Raw genomic sequence first — 24,268 nt, 5'->3', positions numbered from 1 at the left:
TTATCCTGATCTATTCTATGATCCTTGTTTTCTTACATTTATCAAATATCTTTCATTTTCAAAATGGCTGCCACTGAGAAACGCCCTGAGATCATTGAGCTTGCTCGGGGACTGCCAGGAGTGCCCTTGTGCGAGGACTATGAGCGCATGGTATCTGGAATGATGTATGTATTCTTACAGCCTTACAAGATGGATTATTAACTGTTTAGGTACAACCCGAACGTCCCAAAACTGCTAGAGGCGCGGCATCTGTGCCGGGGACTTGCTGCAGACTTCAACAATCTGGACACCAAGACCGTGACTTATGACAAGATTGGCGAGAAGCGTCTAGAGTTATTGCGGAAACTCGTTGGTAAAGTCGGAGATGGAACATTCATTGAGCCACCATTTTTGCCAGACTACGGATGCAATACTATTATCGGAAAGGAATGCTTTTTCAACTGGAAGTAAGCCTGGCTTTTCTCCCTGTGTCTTATTAAACTTACCAACAACTCCTAGCGTTACTATACTAGACACCAGCCTAGTTGTCATTGGCGACCGTGTGCAGATCGGCACTGGGGTTAGTATCATCACCGCTGGCCATGATACGAGCATTCTGTCTCGCCGCAAGTTCGTTGAGTTTGGCCACCCAATCTTCATCGAAGACGACTGCTGGATTGGAAGTAATGTGATCATTCTTCCCGGTGTGCGAATTGGTCAAGGCTCAACAATTGGAGCTGGCTCTGTTGTCACTAAGGATATCCCGCCGTTCTCCGTCGCTGTTGGCACTCCTTGCCGCGTGAAGAAGACAATTCCATCGGCGGAAGAAGAGGAGCAGGATCCCAATAACCAGTACCGCACTTTGGTTCGTGAGGACCGATAGACATAGAGCTAAGAGTCGAATCGAATAAGACAATAGAACTCATCTTCCTGTTTCTCAGTCTGATATCAAAAGTTGGTATCGTGTCTCAAGTGAGAGTAAAATGGAACAAATATATAGATATCTGGTATTGGGTCTATAGACTGACTGGCAGGGAATTTTGTATGGAACCAATGAAAATTACTACGTTGTAGAATTCCATGACCAACACATGAAAATCGACGATATACAGTACTCAGAATGCTCCTACTTCTCGGAAGGAGAGTCTCAGCTGCAAAGTGAATAGATGAAAGAGACTAATAGATTTCGAAGAGGGAAGATCCAAAAGTAGGGAGAGTCAGATCTATCATCTCATATTCCACACTTGCACGCATATCCTTACTTCACTCTCACTTGCCTCAGCTCATTCCTGCCTCTTTAACACCAACACAACCACCACATCTTGTGCTCACAAGTAGCCTTTACTTCAAGCTCTCAAGTTCAACACCATTGCACGCTTCCGTGGCCTATTACTAGCTACGTGTACTCTACATGTACAAGCTTTGGCCTTCTCATCAGGCAACACATCATTACCATCGTCCAACGGCGATAACCCTCCCATGTCACCGTCGCCACCCCGTCGCCGAACACCTCACATACAAATTCCGGTCCGTCCCTTTTGATGCTTCTCCCCCGTATATTGAGTGGTATTGGTTTGCAACCGCCTATTATGGAGGAGACCTCACTCAGCAACATTGTTTCCAGCCCAAGAAGCACACTGCCTAACGCGATAGCGAAATTCCCCGCTTTTGTGATCTTTACTACACGAGTCTGGATGCTCGAAATCTTGCAGTACCCCATCCTAGGGTTGAGTGCATGGAACATGGAGCTACTATTCTCAACTCGTGGCCCAAACCCTTGTGGCAGCTTTCTTGATGACAAACGGCTGAACTAGCGGGAGGTAGTTTGGGGAAGAACAACCTACAGACAGCCCCTGGACTCCAACACATTCAGGCCTCAACAGCCTCAACGAAAAAGGGCCTTTGTTACATGGTCGGAGGCCTACGGTGGTTTTGGAAGTCGCTATGTCAGAGACTGAAAGAAAACTTCGCCGTGATATCGATCTCTGGCTTGACCCTATCAGAGGGAATGCCAACATTGCGATGGCAATCAAAGTCAATCGCCGACGACCCATGAATAGTATTGACAAGTGGGTATGGGATCATGCCAATGGCAGATCCCTTTAATCCCAATATATTGAGGTTTCAGAAAGCGAGGCCGACACAGTCAAACTGTCCGGGGGTCCACTTATCATTCAATTTCATCTCTTTTTCCTACAAGATCCTCAAACACCAAGAGAAACCGACGTGATAATCGATAACGAATGGTTGCAGCGAGTGAGGATGGGATATGCAATTTGAATAAGGACTAATGACTGATTTGAATGTTAATTTGATAATTTATGTCGCGATCTGCATGCTTGCTCTACCAAATGCTAAAGATCCTTTGTTCGCTTTGTTTTCTTTGTTTTATAGATGTGTCAAGATAAATCCAAAGACTACCTTTAAATGCACCAACTTTGAATTTACTCATAGCGAAGGGTAAGCACTAAATATAATTCATTCAATGTGACGGGGCATCTAAGACTCACCTTGCCATGTTTCTCTTACAGATCGGGAAGAGTAGTAGCTGTAGAAATTACGGAATCAAGAGCAATCAATGCTAACGAGAGCACAGCTCGCACTACTCTCAAATTCAAGTAGGTGACTTTACCTGACGCTCACGATGATTATTTTGCTTCCGCACACCCCTCTTCATTTGGCCTTACATGATCGGAATGAATACAGTATCAGCCTCAGAAGAATCTAGAGGGAAACCCCAATGGAGGGTCTTCTAGTATCCTAAGCTAGTTAGGGCTGTGAGTTATATCCTATCCAGAGATTTACGTTAGATTTTAACGAAAGTATCTCATCTCAACGCCATCAGAGCAATCTGATCTTGTTCTTATCCTCAGGTGAAATGTGGCTCATCTACATAAATGTAGTGATGATAATTATTAGAATTATGTATTTTTTATATGGTGTACCCATACAAAAGGTACAAGACCCATAGCACCCATTTTTCTCAATCACCGAACTACCTAGGGAAATTAATAAAACTCCGAGAACTCAAAGCCTGTGAATAACAGTCTACAAAGAGTGAGATGTCTAATTTCATTGTTGCGATGAGGGTAATTGAATTGTTGAGACACCTAAATTCCGGTGCCGACTAAAGTATCCTAACACGATAATGAAACACTAAACCAGATACCTGAAACCCTTGCGCATACGCAGCGACTCGTCTTGGCTATCGATGATATCATTCTCGGTCGGCTCCCCCCTAGCAACATCGGCAAGCTCACCCTCCTCGAGCTGGTGGTTCAAGCCGACCAGCATCCAGCGGAAATACCAGCATCCGCCGACTGTGACACCGAACATAGATAGGACGATTCCATAGCTAGAGCGGTACCCATTGTCTTGCAAATCCCAGACATATGAGCCAGCAACGTTGCCCAGTTGACTGAAAGCGTTGATCATGGCAATGGCGACGGCTCGCTTGGCAGGAGGGCGGGGGAAAGAGGAACTGATCCATGAATAGAATACAATGAATCCTGCGTAGGAACCAGCCTGCAGGAATAGTGCGACGTAGCGAGCTGCGACGTTGCTCGTGGCCATGCAGATGACGAAACCAACAGTTCCCATGCCTATCGGGCCAATGACGTGCCAGAACTTTTCTTGTGTCTTGTCCGCATGCCATGCGTTGATGACGGAGACAATGCATGAGAAAACCCAGGGAGGAGCGCTCATCAGCAAAGTTGGGACATATGCGAATCCGAGGGTACCAGTGAGCGTAGGCTATGAAGAAGGTCAGTAAAAGGTCCCAATCGGTTGTTCGACATGAAAGTACTTACGAAGAAGGCATTGAATGACAAACCGACAACATAAGCCGTGAATGTAAGCATCATTACGTAGATTTTGGGGTCAAGAAGGGCCATTTTGAGTCCTCCAAAGGCACCAAGTTCTTCACTGTCGGTATCCGCCTCGCCGACATCCTCGAGCATTCGAAGTTGCGCAACTTGGCGCTCTTCCTCGGTAAAGCCGCGTGCATTGTGGGGCAGATCAGGCAAGATGAATGCGGCAAGGATGGCAAGGAACATAGTCACCGAGCCTTCGATCCAGAAAAGCCAGCGCCACGCGGCGTGGCCTAAGACACCTTGCATGTTGGATAGAACACCGGCACCAACGAGAGCAGAGAATGCATTGGAGATAAGATTACCACAGAACAAGATGGCATTCCTGGTAGTCAATTCGCGGCGGGTGTACCACTTGGAGAGGATGAGGAGAGCACCGGGCAAGAAGGCTGCCTCAACAAAGCCCAGCAGGAAACGGACAGCCACCATGTCACCAAAGCTCTTGGTGTTGCCGGACAAGGTGGAGATAACACCCCACAATAGCATCGCCACGGAAATGTAGAGCGAGGGCCGGCTAATGCGGTTGATGAACATGTTGGAAGGTACCTGCATGATGATGTAGCCGACATAGAGGATACTCAGACATGTTGAGTACTCGGTATTGCTCAATTGGAGATCTTCCTGCAGACCCTTAAGACGAGCAGCAGCCATGTTATTACGATCCAAATAGTTCATAACTGGCCACGAAAAGTCATGTTAGTGATGCGAAGTTGATGTATAGCTCGCCCATGGGGGTTGGAGAGGTTTGGCAGGCGGCGAGGAATACTCACTGTAGATCGCCACAAAAAGGCTGCAACGGGCATCAAGCTTGCGCTTGAGCGACTTCTCGACCACTATCCGGCGTGCTGGATCCATCCGAGGTGTGCCATCTTGCTGTGGTGAGGCAATGTGTTCGACATTTTCAATCCGTTCCTTCTCGGCCTCGATCTCAATCCGGTCACGGCTTTCCCGTGAGATATCGTCTGCCATTTTGTGTGTGTGATCTGAGGAAAGCCAAATAATCCGGGGATTAAAGAGGAGCAGATTCTTCTATTTAAGAGGAACCAAAATCCCTTCTCATGGTTCCCCCCGCGCTAGTATTTTTTATGGACTTCCCCGGTACGTACCCCCACGCCTAAAATCATATGTACATGGTACGCGGGGGTTATAGTGGAGCCGACCGACTGGAATTCCGAGAAGAGCAAATGTTCCGAAGGGATTTCGGCTTCAACGAATGGCATCCATGTCCATGACATGGTATGCGACGATCCCGGGTAAAAGCCGGAGATGGATGCATCTGATAAAACAATCCTAAAGGGCAGAAAGGAACAATAGGTGGCGCCGTTATTTTTTCCTATAAATATTACAACTATAACATTAAGAGCTACAACATATGGAGCATCATGGGCAACTTCACCCCGTCGGCTCGGGAGCATTCCTAGGGGTCATGGGGTCACGGGATCAGAGACTTCACCGACTCTCGGACTTCACGGGCCACAAGAGACCCCCAAAAATCCCCACAAAAGACCAAGAACACGGAAGAAACCGGCCAACAACAAGCAGCCAGAAAAGCCAGAAGAGCCGATCTCCACACGGAATCCAAGCTCGGCATACGGCATATGGCCAATCCCCTACTTCCCCGCCTCTCCGCAGTTTTCCTTTTCTTTTTACTTTTTCTTCCAGGTTTGGGTTTCTCTTTTCTCTCACCGAAGCATTAATAAAATCATATCCCCGCAAAGTCACTGTAACTTAAGTCTAGCATAACGTGGGGAAAGCCACACGCAAAATACGACATTTTACCCCGTATATGGAAACAAAACAGAACATACGGTCTGGAGTATCACGGACGTCACCCGAGAAAAAACTTTGACAAATAGATTCTCAACCTTTTATCCACTTGACTTAAATGATTTTTTTACTGCAAGCTCAACCCGGCATTCGCCCGGCACCCCACGTTCGGTCTGCCGATATTTTACCGGTTTTCAGTCTCGTGTCTACATGCAGTGTCCAATTTTAATGGTTTACATTGGGTAGATGGACACCGCTAGCTTCGGCCTGCTCGTTCAGCTCAATTTCCTCCATGTGATCATCCTCATGCCAGCCTTCCCGGTCATCCTTAACCAGTCGGACAAAGCAGACGTCAAGTATAAGTGCTACAGCACTGATAGCAACACCGAAGTAAAGTGCTGCTCGATAACCCATGATTTGACTACCCGAGCGGCGAGCAATTTGCACCTCGATGGTGGATGCAAAACCCAACCCGAGGCTGTTTCCGTATAAATTCAGAGTGCCAATGACGGACGCGGCAATGCCCTGCTGGTTTCGACGGACGGAGTTGCTGGCAATGATTTGGCCAGCCGTGTACACGAAGTCCGGGCAGAATGAGAAGAGGAGCACAGAAGGGAAAATCTGGGCCCAATAGGATTGGTGGATTGGCACGGTCGCCATGAGCACATTTGAAATCAAAATCGTGACTGTTCCAATTGCCAGGATCCATTGTGCCGCCATTCGCGGGATCATCCAGGCTGCGAGACACGCAGCGCCCGTGGCGCAGATCACGAATGGGGTCCAGCCCACGGCAAATTGCAGGGGAGACCAGTGCCAGACCTTTTGGAGCCATAGAACCTGGTACCAGATCAAGGTTCCTACCGCCATATAATTGAGAAGTACCACCAAAAGTAGCATGAGGAAGGATGGAGCTTTGAAAATGTCGAGTGGCATGATGGGCGCTGCGGCGTAGTTCCTTTCCCAAAGCAAGAATCCTCCGAACAAAATAATTGAGCTGATCAGTAGAACGATCTCATAGGATGTTGACCAACCGACACTCGGTGCTTGACTGTGTAGATGTTAATATGCAGTTTTTCGGGCTACTATTGACAACTTACTTCCAAACAAAGTTGAACAGGATCAACGAGCTGGTTCCAAGAGCTGATCCAATACAGTCGATCTTTCCATGTCGATCAACCGGTGGTTCTCGCGAACTCAAGGCCCAGAGAGGAGTAAATGTGATAACACCAAGGCAGGCACTGTGTTACCGAGACATCAGTTCCTACTTCTCACCCGGATCTCCCAAACGTATCACCTACATGAAGATGAAAAACCATTTCCACTCTGTTCGCTGTAGAAAGGCACCCAAGAACAAGGCCCCAAGATATCCTCCTATTGGTGCCGACGCACCAAAGAAACCTAGACTGAGATTTCGCACGCGACCGGGGGCATTGGTGCTAGATATCATAGCCACTGCGTTAGGCATGATTAATGCCCCTCCAAAACCAGCTAGAGCCCGCATTGTGACAAAAGCGAAGAAGTTGCTACAAAAGGCACTAGCTAGAGTGCAGATGGTGAGCCAGGCACCCCCGGCTAGGACGAGTTCTCGATGGCCATAAACATCGCCCAATCTACCACTGACCAACACAAAGGTACCTTGAGTTAGACTGTGTTTATGTTAGTGAGACAGTCTATAATGGTAATATCCCGATGCTTTGTAGCTTACGCATAACTAGCAGCAATCCACGAGGCGTAGGTGTCTTTGGCGCCCAGTGATTCACTCAAGGCGCTTCCTCCAGCAATGCCAGCAAAATTGACTGTCATCTGCTAGTGTCAGTATTGGGGGATTTCTGTTCTGAAGAAATTCCAGTGTCCTGACTATACCTGTACAAGATTAGCCAGAACAAGCAGTACAGTGATGACCACTTGACGCGATTTAGTCGTCCGACTGGGCAGTGCCCGTTCAAAGACAGGTTGGCCGTCTCTAGGGGTCGAATTGTCTGTTACAAAACCCTGCGTGTCTAGAACGTGTTCGGCTGGGGTTGCGGGGGTCAGGTCTAGTTCGCGGGGTACAGTAGACGATATGACGGCTTTGGTTTCATGGCGAAGAGCGTGTAAGAGTGACATGATTTTATGACGATAGAGAGAGGCTTTTGCTATTCCTTTTGAATGTTGGAAACTAAATAAGTTTTGAGAACTCAGTAAGTAAGTAGGTTATGAAGACACCGTGGGGGGAACCGAGATCCAAGCTTCTAATCAGTGAATGAGACTACTTTGACTCATTCTTGATGAGAGGTCACAATCAAATTGTGCGTCCTCGTCTGCAACTCTGATTGATCAGCATCGCGGTGCTAAATCCGTGTGCGGAAATGCGGAAATTCAAATAGAATCTTCAATGTACCTGCTCATGTGCTCATATGGACCTGACAGATTCTCATAAAGGGAAGAAATTGACTGGCAAGATATGTAGGTAGGGGTGGCATCCTTCGAACTATAACCACAGGGTAGCCCTAGGAAAGGATAAAGACATATCAAAAGATATATGGGAACACACCTAGAAAACACCTAGAAAGACATTGAAGAGACATGTCAAAGACGCTCGTCTACAGGGAAAATACTATATAAACACCGTCCTTTCCCTATCTCACCCAGCACCTTCCAACATCTATCAACACCCGTGAATAGTTTCTCCCCTCTCAATCTACTTGACGAATTTTACACGGCATTCACCTGGCCTTCGAAGTTATGTGTCTCTTTTTCTCGAGTCTCGTACATATTACCTACAGTGGAAAAGCAACTAACTCGAACCGAAAACTTGAGGGGAAATAGAAGGAAGCAAAGGGGACCATTCCTGATCCCCAACTGGTGACAATGTGATAGAGTTGATTGTAGCTGTGGCATTCATAACGGAACCAAAGGCGCTTGGTGTGCGCATAGTAACTAAAGCCACGGTGCAATCCATCCACTACCATATCGTGCGATCTCTCAAGTTTAACGTGCCAGGTTTCGAATAAGGTATCAGGAATCTCACAGTTATACGAATGGACCAAGCAGCAAGTGCAAGATGACAAGCTGTCGAAGCTTTCCTATCGACGGCCCTAGTTTATTGGCTTTACAACACTCCAGAATATAACAATCGCATGGACGACGGCGACCATTTGTTTCCCCGCGATTGAATTCACCGAAATTATCACCCACCCCTTTCAAATGCTATCACTGAAAGCACAGTTCAAAGGTTAACATGGCCTGACGCATACAAGGTTGTTGCTTGTTTCCTCGACGACACGCACTTATTTCAAGAGTGGGTCCCGACAGTTACAGTGCTGAGATTGTGTCAATGCGGACATGAGCTGTCTGATAGAGTCTTGCGATAGGCTCTTCACACAATTGACTTCCGTTTGAGCGCCTTCAATAGCATGGGTTGAGGCAGGGGCTGAAAGGCTCCTACCTCATGAAAAAAAGGAAAAAGCTCTCACTTCGTTTGGTGTGGACTCAGCGAGTCGCGTATCGCCGGATGGTATCTATGTGCGGTTTCGGACACTAACTAGGTACTATTAGCCAGAATTAATCATTGAAGATATTAGTTTACAAATATGTAATCGAAGAACCCTATTCCTGATCCTTTAAAATAGCAAGAAAGGTTCTAAAGAAGAGGCCCGGTGGACAGCGAATTGATTATGTACAATTTACCCAATCCAATGGTCACGTGAAGGTATTATCTAATAGAAAAATGGCCCCATTGATCCACCCATGGGTGAGCCTGGACATTTTTCCATGGTTCGGAGTGGTCAATGGTCACGTGTAAGTGGATCAAGCTTGTATGGGTGTTCTACTAGTGTGCTGTATGTAAGCCGACAAGACATTTCACAGATTTTTGTTCTCCTACTTCGCCCTGCGCCTTATTAAACTAAAATTGCTGTGACAATGTCCAATCCCGAGAACCAGTGTTCTGGGGCCGATTGCGACAATGAAGCTGGGACATTACAATGTCCGACATGTCTGAAGCTGGGTGTCAAAGGCAGCTATTTCTGTGATCAAGACTGCTTCAAAAGAAATTGGGTAGGTAAAATCTATGAGGATATTTGTCTAGCTGAAAGTCTAACATTAATCGTATCTAGATTACACACAAGGCGATCCATAAAACACAAAATGGTAGCCTCTTCATCTAGGTGGCATGCACTTATTCATAACTTTTTTATCTAACCGTAATATAGCTGGCCAATTCTACGACCCATTTCCGGGATTCCCATATACTGGCTCTGTCAGACCTGTATACCCACTCTCCCCGCGACGACCTGTCCCTAAGACAATCAAGCATCCTGACTGGGCCAAAACTGGCATTCCACGTCGTGAGATGCGCTTGAGCGGGTCGAAATGCGACATCTTAGATGCACAGGGTCAGGAGGCCATGCGCAAAGTGTGCAGACTTGCTCGAGAAGTACTCGACATCACTGCTGCGGCGATAAAGCCTGGCGTAACCACAGATTACCTGGATGAAATCTGTCACAATGCTTGCGTCGAGCGAGAGGTGAGTGAAGTCCAGCTTTACTCCTGTATAAAACCATGTCAAGTTTTTCGCTAAAACCCAAGGTAGTCATATCCTTCTCCGCTTAATTACAACCACTTCCCCAAGTCATTGTGTACATCTCCGAATGAGGTTGTATGCCATGGGATTCCCGATCAGCGAGTTCTTCTTGATGGTGACATACTTAACCTTGATATTTCTCTATATCACGGCGGATATCACGCCGATGTGAATGAGACCTACTACGTTGGTGACAAGGCCAAATCGGATCCAGAGTTGATCAAACTTATTGAAACGACACGGCAGGCGTTGGACATGGCTATCGAGATAATCAAACCAGGTGTACCGATTCGAGAGTTTGGTAAGATCATTGAGAAGCACGCAACCTCTAGGGGCCTTGTCGTTGTCAAGAATTGGGGCGGCCACGGTATCAACTCGGAATTCCATCCTCCGCCTTGGATCCCTCACTACGCGAAGAACAAGGCTGTGGGAACATGTAAACCTGGGATGACATTCACGATTGAACCTATCTTGGCTTTGGGCAGCAGCCGCGAAGTGTGTTGGCCAGATGACTGGACAAACGTTACAGTGGACGGCAAAAGGACAGCACAATTCGGTATGTATAGACCCTTCAAAGGCCTGTTGTAGCTCTAGATACTAACTTGAAAATTGATAGAACATACCATGCTTGTCACAGAAACAGGCGTCGAGGTTTTGACGGCAAGACTGGAGAACTCTCCAGGAGGACCAGTTCCTATACCGGGGGTTGCAAACGGAGATACAAATGGCAAAGTAAAGAACTAGTAGCATGGGTGAGTGGAAGCCGCCCATAAATGAACTATCATATACTTCATCTTTGATGATGAAAATCTCACGCAAGGCCCTTATATAACCAGAATTATGCCGGTTGTAGTACACCCATATCTCCTTTTGTAGCGGTTCAAGGGAAAATGAGTACTTTTCACATCTTTAAAGAGGTGTTGTCAGTATGGCATTGCTGCCTATAATTATTATTACTGACATATTTGTGAAAGACAAAAGTTGAGCAAAAGGGGACCAAAAAAAGAATACGTATATCTTTAGAGAAATCTTTGTTTACGGGAGAGTGGATTATGCACTCTTGCGTCGCCCATCATCTTGCTTGTAAGTGGTGTCGGCAGCGAGTGTCTACCCTTCTATTTCTTCTAATCTGGAAGGAGTTTTTCAAATTCGGCATCACCCATATTGTGCTTTTGCCTGAGGTGCGCCTAGATTTCGAAGAGCTGCGCAAATCAAGTCTCACGCGGCTACTGCGGGCATTCCATTGGGAGAGTCTCAGGGGATCGTCGAATAACAAGAGGTAGATGCGATCTAGTGCCATAACTTGAGCTATAGCCAATGCTATTAGGGCCTATCAAAAAGGCTTTGAAACATTTCCAGGTTTGCCCTGCTTTGGGGAAAAGTCATATTAATACAGCATAAGATGCCTTTCTGAATCTCATGATCTAATTTCAAATTACAATGCCTTCTTTCCAGCGTCCGCTTTTTGCTGGGCAACAATGTATCCAACGGCACGAGCAATTCCCTCATCCAAGGGCACAACAGGCAAGTAAGCCAGGCGGTGCTTAGCCTTTTCAGTCGAGTAGTAGCGAGTCATGCATGAGTATCGCACTGTCCGGGCAGTGAGACGCGGGGTCTTGCCAAACAATCCCATGACAGTCTCAGCGACAGCACCGACAGGCCCAAGGAGACCCTCAGGCAGAGCCCACACCTGTTCCGGCTCAACGACGCGGTTGATCAGAGCCCACATGGCACGGGTGATATCCCAGAAATAGACGGGGGAATCGTTGGTAATGTTGAAAGCTTCGCCATCCACGCGCTCGTAGTCGAGGGGCCCGCCCTTGCCAGCCGCGTGAAGGTCATAGCTCGCGAGAAGCCGGTGTCCAGCAAGCATGTGACTGTAAGCCACGTTGCCGACATAGGTGAAATCGAACAGGTTGTCGTTATCACCGAGCTGCATCCGTAACACTCTGTCCGAGGCTTGGGATCCGTGCTCCAGGATCTTGTGTGTGACTGTTGTATCCTTCTCTCCGTGAATTCCGGCCGGACGGATAGCGGCTGTCAGCATCTCGTTGGGGGACTTCTTGTTGTACTTCAGGACGAGTTCCTCGGCATCGGCCTTGATAGACGTAAGGGGTCTGATTAGTGATTGATCCCGATTAAACTGCGTTTGAAATTCCAATCAAAACTCACCTTAGTCTCGGAGTAGTACTCCTTCTGCGCAGGACCCCGGATGTAGGGCCATTCCTCATTGACGTTCTTCAGATCACTCTGTGTGTCGTGGACAACGGAGCTGGAGCTAGTGTAGACGAACGCCTTGCACTTACCGCCCCAATCTCCATGCTCGCCACCGGCAACCTCAAGGAGTGTCCGTGTTCCCTCCACATTAACCTTGTGCAGCAGGGGCTTGTTGCCCTCAATCATAGATGGCGACGCAGTGTGAATGACAAGATCGGGCTTGACAGCGCGGAAAACCTCCAACATAGACTCGACGGAGGTGATGTCGCCATCATAGTACTTAGCGCCGGGAAGACGGTTGTTGGTAGTGCGCAAGTCAACAACGGAGACGGTTGCGTGGTAATCCGGGTAGCGCGATCCCAGAGTCGGGTACTCGAAGCGCGCATCGCCAACGGGCTTCGGCAGAGCGTAACTGGGGTCGGTCTCGGAGGGGAAATTCAGCAGGTGATCGACAATGTGCCACCCCAAGAAACCACAGCCTCCGACCACCAGGACATTTCCCAACTCCAATGTGCGCCTTTTTGCCGACATGATGTGATTTTTTTGTAGGGAGATGGGGCGATGGGAGTTGAGTGAAAAGGGGCCGGGGAAGTTGGCGGAGATAATCAGGTGATCCGTGCGGGCTATGAGCTCGACCTTCACTTGGCACTCTTCTGCTTGTTCTGCTTCTTCTGCTTCATGTTGAGATGAACTATCTATTTTCTGTCTTAGAATGAGCAGACTATTTCTATAGTGCAATCGAACTGAAGGCGAGTTTGTCTTCGCTATCTCTTTAGGTCCTGGCAGAATGACAAAAATCAAGAAAAATCCTTATATATCCATTCAAAGTTCCGATACACTCACTACTAGATTCCCCCTTGAGCCTCATCTCCCTAAATTGTTTGATCAAATCCCATGTGCCATTTGAACCCTCACACTATGACCTCCCCTTCCCCCTTGAATCGCACCAAGCAAGTCTTTGGAGAAAGTCTCAGACTTTCTAGGCAATTTCAAATGAAAATGGTATTTAACAATGCTTCATAGATCATGTAGAATACCGAGGTTGTCTCTACATGTGTTATGGATCTTATGAGAGATGTCAGGTTGACTATATATGTGTTCAAGGAAGGAACGTCCGACTCTGAACACGAAACCTCCAACCTTGGTAACCCTTGACCTTTACCTTCTTCATTTGCCTCTGCTTTCACTTTTATTCACATTCATCAGAATCTTGATGGCTTCAATGTGGCATCCTGACTCTTTCAAGATGGAACACCCTTGGACTCCAAAGTTTACTTGGAATGACGCTCCAAGCATCGGTGCAGCCCCTCTCCCTCCCCCAAGGGTCCCCGAAACATCTCCCCCCGAGGATGCTTCGATCTCACTCCTCAAGAAACGGCTTGATGCCCTGACAGCACAGCTTGACAGCTACAAGCTCAGGCTTGATCGCCTGGAAACGAACTCGCGACCTCCACGACACGACCCCTCCAAAGTCTTGAACAAATGGTCAGATCACGCCGGCCTATTCATACAGGCAACAAGCCATCTGACTCCAGGGGCAAATATCTTAGCCGATGTCAAGGTGATTGCCAGGAGTGGAGAGGACCGTAAGAGGATTCGGCGCTGGAAAGGTGTCTTCAAAGACCACTATTCCGTTTCCTGGGATGAATGCCAAATGCTGAATGGGCTGGAAATGGTTGGAACTGGCATGATCGATGTATTCAATATTCGCGCAAATTTGCACATACTTTCCAAGTGGCGGAGACCGAAACATCGCCCGCAACGCCGTCGAATTCAAAGAACTTGTGATTATTGGATTGGCGTCTGGCACCATGATCCTTTGATTCATGTCCCCTCTGAGGCCTTGCATCAGCTATGGGCGCTGTATGATTCGTGATTGCTGTTGTGCTGTGAACGGGGTTTCTGGTAAGGCTATTTCCATTCTCTCTGCGTACTTTAGCTAAACTTGGAAAGTCAAGTCCCTCCATGAACCAGTCTGAGGAGTATCTAACATCCCCCAGTTATGCCGGGATGCATGAACTTTACACATGCCTAATGATTATAGTTAAAAGATGGCGACCTGTTCATCTCATTCATCCTAGCCATGGAGCTGTGCCTCATGGTGTCTTTTATCGTTGTCTCATCCGCGTGATGTATATAATTAGTACGGATAAATTAAGTTTTTTTTTTTCATAAGACGTTAAAAAATTCCATTTTGTGTATCTATCAATGTTGTCTGGTATCAATATCAATTTTCTCGTGTAAAATGGTACTTGACACCACAGGCCCCACAATCGCTGGCCTCTCTGCCACCTCGAAGGATATCGCTCAAGCAAGGTAAGACATAGGAATGGCAGGGAAATGATACAGTTCAAGCGAGGTAAGGTTGGTAATGATAGCCGGTTACTGTCGTGTAGCCTGTTGTATGACGCATTGCTCAGCAAATATGCACATTCTAGGACAGTGAGCTAGCTCACTTCAGGACTCCTCCAGAGATGCTCGAAGCTTGCGTCTATAGAGCCTGCGGTCTAGTTCCGAGCCCCAGCATAGAGCGCTTGCCTCAGGGTTCACTGTCATGAGGGGGTTGTACGGGGGGCTGTCGTCTTCCAGTGTGTTGATGATCCCCTCGATGTGTTGGCCGATCTCTTCAGCATGCGAAGGAAGATACATCAACACACCCAGCTTGGAGACACGAATGTGGTACAGGGGCGACTCGACAAAGACCCGAGGTTGTTCTTCTGGGTGTCGGGGACTGATGTAAATCTTGATCTTGATGATGCCACCTTCCAGTCTGGACTCGTTGCGACCAACGTAGGTGAGTCTCCAGACGAACGGGTTGTTATCAACCAAGGACAGATCGATGACTTGCGGAAACGCGTTCATTTCTGCCGCAATCTGTTCATGCTGACCCGCCAATTTAACTGCAATCCCGGCATCCTCTTTGACCAGAGCAAGACCCTCGACGGGCCAGCGGTGTGTCTCTTCCATCAATCGGTCTCGAAGAGCCAAAAAACGGGCTTGCAGGTCGTTGTAGTTCCATTCTCCACTCATGGTATTACCATAGCCTTCAAACGGCATTTGGGTGAATGGCGTTCCTTGTCTGCGTGCCTCTTCCGCGATACCTTTCTCAATAGCGTTCTGGTAGAACTCGTGGTACCACAGGAACCGTCGCTTGCAAAAGTCGTGGAACTTGCTTTGGGTGAGCAATCCAAGGTCGGGTTCGAGTTCGACATCACTATCTTCTTCCGCGCTAGATTCCTGGCCGACCCTCGGTGCCGTTCGGCGGGGAGGGGACGAAGTTTGGAAGGCTTGCTCAAGAGGTGTGATCACTGCCAGTCGCAGATTCTCATGGCGAATCTAGTAGAAATGTGAGCATTGTCAAGCTTATTGTGGGAAGATAGCGATCTTTACCTTGGATTTGTAGATCTCCATATTTTCCGTGTCGTTCGCCCTTTCGTTGTCATCAAATCCTGGTTCCAGCGTATACGGATTTGACGATAAGAGGCTCTGAATTGACAGCATGACGGATTCGAGTCCCTGGGCAGGCGACCATTGCTCACCCCGAGAGGCATGCCAAGTTCTGTTGCGATGTTCAGCGAGGCTCCGCAAAAGCCATCTATGTTATTAGACAAGCTTACCCCAGGATCGATCTGGAAAATATCAGTATCGGGTTCTTCAGAAATTCAATCGTCCCCAGGGTGCACTTACAAGCAGACCTTCCCATTTGCATACAGATTAGGACCAAAGCGAGTTCGGCCCCTGTTGGTAGTCCGGATTTTCACTATCGGGGGATTTGCTGGGTAATCTATGTCCCTATAATTTTAGCAAGTGCTTGATGTAAAATAGAAGACCATCTTACCTGACGGGATTTTGATCGAGAACTGACAGGATGATTACAATTGGTTAACCATACTTCAAAGAAGCGTGCTCGGGCCAGCCTCGGTGGCCCCAGGGCTGGGTGGATCTTACCTCATAAAACCCCAGTTCGTATGGAGTGCCTGGGGGTCCGATAATGAGGGCCTGGATATCACGAATGTTGCTTTCTTCATAACGAACAGTGAAAGCTGTACCGAGGTCAGCATGTGAGTCTCCGTGCAGAGTGGGCTGAAGTGTCAAAGAGCCCGGGTATGGGAGATCTCATACCAAGTTGCTCACTCCGCTCAACCTGTCTCAATTCCTGATTCAAAAATGCGGGTATCAGTGATTGGTCCGGGTAGTTTGTCCAAATGGATATTGGAAAAAGGCACTTACTCGGACAAGGCGCAGAGAGCACTGGTCACCCATCTTGCAACGTGTGGGGTGAGCCGACCATGTGTCCACACGGGTACTGTAGAGAGCGGATAGTAGGAGCTTTGAAAAACAGAGATGTATCAAAAGTAAGAAAAGTGTACTTCAAGAAGGATGAGGAGGTAAAGAAAGTAAAGAAGGTAAAACCAGGTTGGTGAAATCCGGGCAACTTTAGACAGTCCTTTTCAACCTTTGTCTTTTACTTTTTTGATTTCTTTTGTTTTCTGATGTTTTCTATACTTTTATATTTCTATGAGTTTACTTTTTTTTTTCTTTCTTATATTCAAGATCCTATATAAGATATGAACGGAGTACTCCCTAACATTTTCTGGTCCTTTTTGTTTTGTTTCTTTTGTTTACCCACGTCATCTTTCCAGCCTCCCACTTTCCACTGTACGGGTAATCACATCAACATATGCCAGTCCACGAATGTAATGATCAGTCTGATGAGATACTTATTCCATGGATTCATTTGAAAATTACACAAACACTTAAATACGCTATGTTTACAATATGTGTGTGTACATATATATATATATGTAGATATGTAGACACCATCTATGTAGGGCATATCTACGAAGTACTTGTATTGAATCATGAGTATTTGATGTATCCTATCATAGTATCATGTATCCTTGAAAGATATCAAACCTGCAGACTATATGAGTTACCAAAGAAGATCCCAGTTTATGTTAAACTTTTGATGCCATTTAAGGTTGCATCTATTACGATTACATGAAAGAGAGGGGGAAAGACATCTTCAAACAAACTAAAACATACGATTTCTTCCAGCAAATCGATACGAAAACCAAGAAATTAATCTGCAGAATGTTCTATAAAAAGCACACTGATGGCACATGGGGGCGGTACGGAGTACACAATAAGCTGTGTCTACATACACACAGTACACAGTACAATGTTGATAACGGCCAGATCCTCTGATCTAAACCAATCTAATTGAATGTAAAATGTATTTCAATGACATCCAAAATATCTCAAATATCTCAGTAATCCTCCAAGATGCCAGTGGAAATGGAAATTGTATAGACCACGTGACCCAGGGTCCCTAACTAATTAGGGGGGGGGGCAACAAATGCCCAAGCCATCTCCATCTCCATTCCTCCCCAGCCCACTTCTTTTCCCCTCGCCCTTGCACCTTAATTTTTTTTCTATCTTGTTCTTGGGGTCCTGGAATTAGCCGTCGGTTCAGTTTGGGATGACTGTCGCCCGATAATTCGCACCCTCTGTTGGTCTCACCTTGAAAGCTCCCAATCCCCTCGAAACCGGCCCCCGCGTCCTCTAGCCTGCGCGCTTTCAGACCCTTCGTTCACAGCAACCTTCCTCTATACCTCCCCAATTCCATTCCACTGATTTTGTGCGCGCCCTTTTTCCGTCACTACTTCATTAGTTACCCCCACGTGTCTTTACATGGCGTGAGAGTGAGTGCATCCTAGGAAACAACAGTGACCCCGGGTAAAACAGCACAGGCATGAGATTCTAATTTAAGAATCAGACCCTCGACCGTACGCGCCCAGCCTACCTTCAATTTCCTCCCAGTCTGTAACCGCGTTGCATCTTCGATTCAACACTTCCTATCAAATCTCGTTTACCACGTCACCTCGCCCCGGTCCCGACTCTCGATTCTTTGCATGCAGCGTTCGGCGTAATTCAACCCAACAAACCCCATCATATTTTTGTTGACGGGGGACCAAGATGCCCCCCGGTGGACTCCCAGCCAGCCTGGTCGCAGGCAACCCTAGCGGTCGTCCCACCGTCGACACCTCCGGCTACGGGGCTAACTATACGAAAAACACACCCACATCTCCCGAAGACAGTTTAATTCCGTTCGATTCACCATCAACACGAACCGGAGGCCCAAGCCCAATAACTCCAGTGAACCAGGAGGATGGTGGGCGCTCTAGTCGTAGCCTGGGTCCTGATCAGGCCGGCCTCCGCGATCGCTCGCGAGTGAACGGGCGTCCAAATAGGTCTCCTGGCGGTTCATCGCGCCTGTGTCAAAAGTGCGGTGAATCTCTCACTGGTCAGTTTGTTCGAGCGTTGGGCGGTACTTTTCATCTAGAGTGTTTCAAGTGCGAAGTAAGTTGCTTCTTTTAGCTGGCCTTTGGGGGGTCTTCTCTAACTTTCATACTCCTCCCAGGACTGTGGCGAGATCGTTGCTTCGAAGTTTTTCCCTGTCGATTCAGAAGATTCAAGCTGCCAATTTCCACTTTGTGAAACCGACTACTTTAGACGACTCAGCCTCCTATGCCATGAGTGCGGCGGCGCACTACGTGGATCATACATTACAGCGTTAGACCGGAAGTATCATATTGAGCACTTCACTTGTTCCGTTTGTCCGACCGTCTTCGGCGCTCAGGACTCTTACTATGAGCATGAGAGCAAGGTCTACTGCCACTTTCACTACTCAACTCAGTTCGCACAGCGGTGCCATGGATGTCACACTGCAATCCTAAAACAGTTTGTGGAGATCTTCCGTAATGGTCAGAATCAACACTGGCACCCCGAATGTTATATGATCCACAAGTTCTGGAATGTCCGGTTATCCCCTGCTGGTCAAACATGGGAGCCTCCGCCGGTGGATGAGGACGCCAGCGAAGACGAGCGCAAGCATATTCGCGATGAAGAAGATATTATGGAAGAGAAGGTCTTTAATATTTGGAACACCCTCTCTACCTTTGAAGAATCATCCGCCGCTTGCATCTCAGATATGCTGCTTCATGTAAGCAATGGTGCTTACATCGATGGTGTTCTTGTGGCCAAGCGCTTCATTGAACATGTGGAAATCCTCTTCGGTGCAGTCGATCAGTTAGCGGAGTATATCAAATCTCACGAGTTAAAAGGTAAGTCTCGCGCGGCGGATTTCACATCGTCGGGAGCGATCACTGATTCTTCCAAACCAGAACTTGCCTACGGCCGCGAAGCCAAACTTCTCTGCAAAAAGATTGTGGCTTTCTTCGCCCTTTTATCGAAAACACAGGAAACCGGAGTACGCAAACTTGGCGTCACCCAGGAACTTCTGTCCCTGGTGACTGGTCTCGCTCATTACCTCAAGCTCCTCATCCGAATCGGTCTACAAGGTGCACTCAAACTTGAACGCGAGATGTCTGCACCAGACGGTCTACAAAATTTCCTGGAGCACCTCCGTGATCTGGAGTCATTAGCCGAGCACGAAGATGACGATAAACCAGTCGACCTGATGGCTGGAGTGGAAGGTTTGGCCGACCAACTTTCAGATTGTTGCATCGCCTGCAAAGAGCCAATTGACGACGAATGTGTTCAGTTGGGACAGAGTCGTTGGCACATCAAGCCGCCTCATCTTTCATGCAAATCATGTGAGAAGGATTTGACCGCTGATATCCAAGACGCATTGTGGAGTGACAGCGAGGAACAAGTCTACTGTGGCGCTTGCGCCCACCAGATGCAACTTGGCCCCACTGTGAAGGGTGGTTTCACCCCAGTCTCAAAATTACAGCAATTTGTTTTCTTGCTGAAAGTGGCACTCGCACGGCTTCTTGCCGTACTTCGATCTGGGGGGACCTTGCCTCATACATCAGGTAGGATACTTTTACCTTACCCCCATCCCGCCGGCAGTTTGTCTAACTTGCTTCGTCCCAGACGACCCCAACCTTAATGAATATGACAACAAAGACGGCCATCGTGTGTCACCCCAGGTTCGCCGGGCAAACACACGCTCCCAGTCATATGGCGGTGGCTCGCGAGATGGCTTCGAAGAAACATCCCTTGAACAGACCGTCGGCGAGATGCGTCGGCTGCGCTCCATTCGCAACGAGCGAACCCTATCAACAACATACAAACGGGCCCGCGCATCCAGAATCATCGATGGACCAGAAGGCAGAAGCGCCCGGCCGGGGTCATCTGGCAATGATGGCAGTGACCCGAGGGGCCACGGTTTCCAGATTGTCGAAGAACGGGATGCCAATGGCGAAACCGTTACTGATCTGACTTTCGGGACGCAGGATGCTTTGACGCTGGATGATATCCCCCGCATTGTTGCTGCTGAGCAAGCCAAAGAGCAGCGACCTAATGCCTACAGGCATGCTGGCACGAAGCTCATTGGGGGGACAGAGCCGATGCCCAGATACAACCATGGCCACCAACGGGGAGTATCGAGTGGAAATATGGAGGCCCTCATGGAGCCAACCCGAACCAAGCGGTACTTCTCAGAACTGACCGCTTTGGAATATTTCATCGTTCGCCACGTTGCTGTGCTACAGATGGAACCCTTGGTAGAGGGCTATTTCACCATGGAGGAGCTACTTTCTCTTATTGAGTCACGCAAACCTACCATATGGAACATATTTGGCCGTGCCTTCAAGGACAACAAGAAGGGTAATAAAAAGAAGGGTGTTTTCGGTGTCGGTCTAGACTATTTGGTCGAGAAGGAGGGCACCGAGTCAAGTCACGGTGTTGGCCCTGGTGCGCTTCGCATCCCAACCTTGGTCGATGATTCCGTTTGCGCTATGCGACAAATGGATATGTCTGTGGAAGGTGTCTTCCGAAAGAATGGCAATATCCGCCGACTGAAGGACACTGCCGAGCAAATCGACACTAAGTATGAGCAAGTTGATCTGACAAAGGAAACTCCTGTACAGATCGCAGCTCTCTTGAAGAAATTTCTCCGCGAGATGCCCGATCCGCTGTTGACTTTCAAGCTACACAGACTATTTGTCATTTCACAAAGTAAGTTTGGATATTATGGCATCGGTCTGCTCGTGCAATGCTAACCTGTATCGCAGAAATGGATGATGCGGAGAAACAGAGGCGACTACTTCATTTGACATGCTGTCTGCTTCCCAAGGCCCATCGTGATACGATGGAAGTCCTGTTTGCCTTCTTAAACTGGACATCATCCTTCTCGCATGTGGATGAAGAGTCTGGAAGCAAGATGGACATTCACAATCTTGCGACTGTTATCACGCCCAATATTCTTTACCCCAATGCCAAAAGCAGCACAGTGGAGGAAAGCTTCTTGTCTATCGAGGCCGTCAATGCCCTGATCGCGTACAACGATGCATTCTGCGAGGTAGGTTGCCCAGGTTGAGGTCTTGCCAGAATCGTGCTAACTCTATCAATAGATCCCAGAAGACCTACAACCGGTCTTGGGTGACACAACTCTTTTCAGGGAGAATGCCGAAGTGACAACCAAGGAAATTCTCAAGCGATATGGCGATATTGCTCGAGGCAGCTTTTCACAGAGACCTGAAAATGGTGGCGAGACATTCACGATTACCACACCCAACCGAACCAACAGTACTCCAGCTTCCGCGCGTATCGAGACCGATCCATCTCAGGATGCAGCCTGGCAGATGCAAAGTTCGGTTCGCCATGTGCCCGGGCCCGGCGGACACTCTCACTCAACAAGCACCAACCCCCAGGCTGGACATGATTTCGGCCCACCTCCTCCAGCAGCGTACCACCGTGACCGGAGTACCAGCAACAGTAGCCAACCAATTGCAGGGACACCTGACGGCCAATCATCAAATGTGGCATATAGGCCGCGTCCGAGTGCAGGTGCCATGGGTGTTACTGGGTAGACTGGATCTCCTTATAATCCTCCTCCACAGCTACAATACTATGATACATCATCATCCGACCTCGACTTGCATCCATCCGTCCAATTCAATCTCTGTGGAGTGTTTTCGTTTCTTGTTTCTTGGGACCTTCTTAGCGTTCTTTTTCTTTTCTTTTTTTGTCAAGTGATAGGGCTGGTTGACGGAGTTATCCCTTTTTTCCCTCTCCATGAAAATTCCCCAAAAGTGATCAACAAGCTGCTTGGTCGCTATTGATTGGTTTCTGTTTGCTTTCTCGCTATCTCCTATAGTGGCTAGGATGCCTCGCCTTTTTTTTCTTTACTCTTGTTCATTTGCATCTGATTCGAGGGATCAGCCATACCCATCCCTGTCCCTCTGGGCATAAATGTCCTGTTTTTTTGTTTTTTCCCCCTATTCTCTACTGCTTTTGATTTCTGAGCAAGCTCATTCTTTTTTCGTGGGCCAGGCTACGGCTATACCTAGACCCTTTTTTCCTTTCTTCTTTTCTGATTCTTCTCCCCCCAGGCCTTTTGCTTAACAAGAGCCAGGGAACTTTTATTTCCTTTCTTATTTGTTCAATCAACACGATTGCCACGATATCTGTGTAGTTCCTAAGAGGGATAGTTATATTGTAGCACTTTGCATAGTCATAGACAGGTCCTAAAATAAACAATCACTTTGCGCTTTCCCTTCTAACGATTAAGTGTGAATCTTCCAAGTTGGTGCGTGGATCCTCGAAATATAGTTCCCTATACATTGATTCTTGATGCTTCAATAATCCGTACAACTTTTTTCAATGTCTTAATACAACCTAGTCAAAGCAGTGTAAAATGAGAAAGCCGGAAGGTTTTTTAGAGGATATTCAAACGTCAAATTTTACCATAGGAAAGTCTCAAGCTCCATCTACCATTCCTCCAACCGATCCTCGTCGAACATTTATTCATCATCGACAGAGCCAAACAGCCAAGTCTTCAACTCTTCAAAGGCATCTAGGTCATTCTTCTCCAAAAAAAGCCTGTTCTCTGGATCATACCACCCGTTTGTCTGTCTTACTGCGCTGTTCTCTAATGATACCCTTGTCTTCCGACAACTCCCAAAATCAACAATCACAGGGACACCATCCTCATCCAGCATGATATTGGACGGATTGATATCATTATTCACAAGGCCAAGAGAATGGAGGTGATTGATTCCCGCTAGAACCCCGCGCAAATTCTCTTTGAGAGAATCATCGACATGCTCAAGACCACTAGCCCGGAACTTGTTCTTGTTCAGGTATTCACGATTGACCTTCCCTGACAATGTTTCCTTGTATCGTTTGAAGCAAATACCAGTAGCCCGACCATTCTCCCCCCGACAGCCGTAATAAGTAGCAATATTTGGGCGTGGATGTCTGCGAAGCACTTCACACACTTCAAGCTCACGTTGAATACCATCCTCTAGCTCTGAGTAGAGGAAATCGGTTAAGCCTGGCGCTTTCAGGTAATAGTCTTTCTCTGACGCCACAGCCCATGTTTCCTGGACCTTTGGGCCTCTATCTTAGGTCTTGATTGCCATCAAATTCTTCAACTGACTGATATCGGTAGGTTTGCATCATTGATTGTTCCATGTCCCGTAGCATAGGATGCCGTCTTGTCGCACGACGAAATTCTTCCAATAAAACTCGTCTTTGCCGTCAATGGTTTTGAACCTGTTATTCTCCTGGATGATCCCCATTCTGGGAGCACGGAGATTAGTGCTCTCGGTCTTGGGTGAAGCCCGTGTTATGACAACTGGCGGGTAGGAGTTGCCATAAACTTACCGGAAGAGCGGTCTGATTGGCATAAGCAGTCCAATTAATTGACAGCAGAGTGAGAGGGGTCTCATATTTGCTTAGGGATGTTGTTTCAGACGGTTATACACAGACCGTTGAAGACAAATTATGATGTTTAAGCGAGAATTGGATTTAAAAGAACTTCATTCAAATATCCGGACAAAAGCCACGGATGTATACCTGATTCGAGAAAGAAAAACACCTATTATGATATCACGCC

General features: G+C 47.6%; 9 protein-coding genes across 9 annotated transcripts; 4 read left to right on the top strand and 5 right to left on the bottom strand.

Moving 5' to 3' along the window:
* Window positions 1-63: 63 nt before the first annotated feature.
* On the top strand, window positions 64-862 carry PEX2_068720 (sugar O-acetyltransferase; the record flags this gene model as incomplete). Its single annotated transcript, XM_016744143.1, has 3 exons — window positions 64-164; window positions 210-446; window positions 499-862. 3 exons carry the CDS (start codon window positions 64-66, stop codon window positions 860-862), a joined length of 702 nt encoding a protein of 233 aa, XP_016599856.1.
* A 2,273-nt stretch (window positions 863-3,135) lies between these two features.
* Window positions 3,136-4,817, bottom strand: PEX2_068710 (Major facilitator superfamily domain, general substrate transporter; the record flags this gene model as incomplete). The annotated part of the gene is made up of 3 exons (XM_016744142.1): window positions 3,136-3,732; window positions 3,789-4,525; window positions 4,619-4,817. The coding sequence occupies 3 exons, from the start codon at window positions 4,815-4,817 to the stop codon at window positions 3,136-3,138; spliced, it is 1,533 nt and encodes a 510-aa protein (XP_016599855.1).
* A 1,023-nt stretch (window positions 4,818-5,840) lies between these two features.
* Window positions 5,841-7,721, bottom strand: PEX2_068700 (Major facilitator superfamily domain, general substrate transporter; the record flags this gene model as incomplete). The annotated part of the gene is made up of 5 exons (XM_016744141.1): window positions 5,841-6,663; window positions 6,713-6,853; window positions 6,914-7,261; window positions 7,321-7,418; window positions 7,479-7,721. 5 exons carry the CDS (start codon window positions 7,719-7,721, stop codon window positions 5,841-5,843), a joined length of 1,653 nt encoding a protein of 550 aa, XP_016599854.1.
* A 1,797-nt stretch (window positions 7,722-9,518) lies between these two features.
* On the top strand, window positions 9,519-10,923 carry fpaI (putative methionine aminopeptidase, type I; the record flags this gene model as incomplete). Its single annotated transcript, XM_016744140.1, has 5 exons — window positions 9,519-9,653; window positions 9,713-9,746; window positions 9,809-10,122; window positions 10,189-10,735; window positions 10,796-10,923. 5 exons carry the CDS (start codon window positions 9,519-9,521, stop codon window positions 10,921-10,923), a joined length of 1,158 nt encoding a protein of 385 aa, XP_016599853.1.
* Window positions 10,924-11,614: 691 nt separating this feature from the next.
* PEX2_068680 (C-3 sterol dehydrogenase/C-4 decarboxylase) lies at window positions 11,615-12,927 on the bottom strand (the record flags this gene model as incomplete). The annotated part of the gene is made up of 2 exons (XM_016744139.1): window positions 11,615-12,277; window positions 12,352-12,927. 2 exons carry the CDS (start codon window positions 12,925-12,927, stop codon window positions 11,615-11,617), a joined length of 1,239 nt encoding a protein of 412 aa, XP_016599852.1.
* Window positions 12,928-13,609: 682 nt separating this feature from the next.
* On the top strand, window positions 13,610-14,272 carry PEX2_068670 (uncharacterized protein; the record flags this gene model as incomplete). Its single annotated transcript, XM_016744138.1, has 1 exon — window positions 13,610-14,272. The coding sequence occupies one exon, from the start codon at window positions 13,610-13,612 to the stop codon at window positions 14,270-14,272; it is 663 nt and encodes a 220-aa protein (XP_016599851.1).
* Window positions 14,273-14,853: 581 nt separating this feature from the next.
* On the bottom strand, window positions 14,854-16,659 carry PEX2_068660 (ubiquitin-conjugating enzyme E2; the record flags this gene model as incomplete). Its single annotated transcript, XM_016744137.1, has 8 exons — window positions 14,854-15,732; window positions 15,787-15,955; window positions 16,014-16,025; window positions 16,084-16,180; window positions 16,235-16,256; window positions 16,345-16,439; window positions 16,519-16,552; window positions 16,627-16,659. 8 exons carry the CDS (start codon window positions 16,657-16,659, stop codon window positions 14,854-14,856), a joined length of 1,341 nt encoding a protein of 446 aa, XP_016599850.1.
* Window positions 16,660-18,375: 1,716 nt separating this feature from the next.
* On the top strand, window positions 18,376-22,238 carry PEX2_068650 (GTPase-activating protein LRG1; the record flags this gene model as incomplete). Its single annotated transcript, XM_016744136.1, has 5 exons — window positions 18,376-18,759; window positions 18,821-20,237; window positions 20,299-21,384; window positions 21,441-21,727; window positions 21,780-22,238. The coding sequence occupies 5 exons, from the start codon at window positions 18,376-18,378 to the stop codon at window positions 22,236-22,238; spliced, it is 3,633 nt and encodes a 1,210-aa protein (XP_016599849.1).
* Window positions 22,239-23,171: 933 nt separating this feature from the next.
* On the bottom strand, window positions 23,172-23,856 carry PEX2_068640 (uncharacterized protein; the record flags this gene model as incomplete). The annotated part of the gene is made up of 2 exons (XM_016744135.1): window positions 23,172-23,769; window positions 23,810-23,856. 2 exons carry the CDS (start codon window positions 23,854-23,856, stop codon window positions 23,172-23,174), a joined length of 645 nt encoding a protein of 214 aa, XP_016599848.1.
* Window positions 23,857-24,268: the final 412 nt, after the last annotated feature.

Source organism: Penicillium expansum (genome assembly GCF_000769745.1).
Source record: "Penicillium expansum strain MD-8 chromosome Unknown contig224, whole genome shotgun sequence".
Classification (NCBI taxonomy): Eukaryota; Fungi; Ascomycota; class Eurotiomycetes; order Eurotiales; family Aspergillaceae; genus Penicillium; species Penicillium expansum.
The sequence above is the reverse complement of the archived record's forward strand: the minus strand, read 5'-3'. Positions and strand labels throughout refer to the sequence as shown.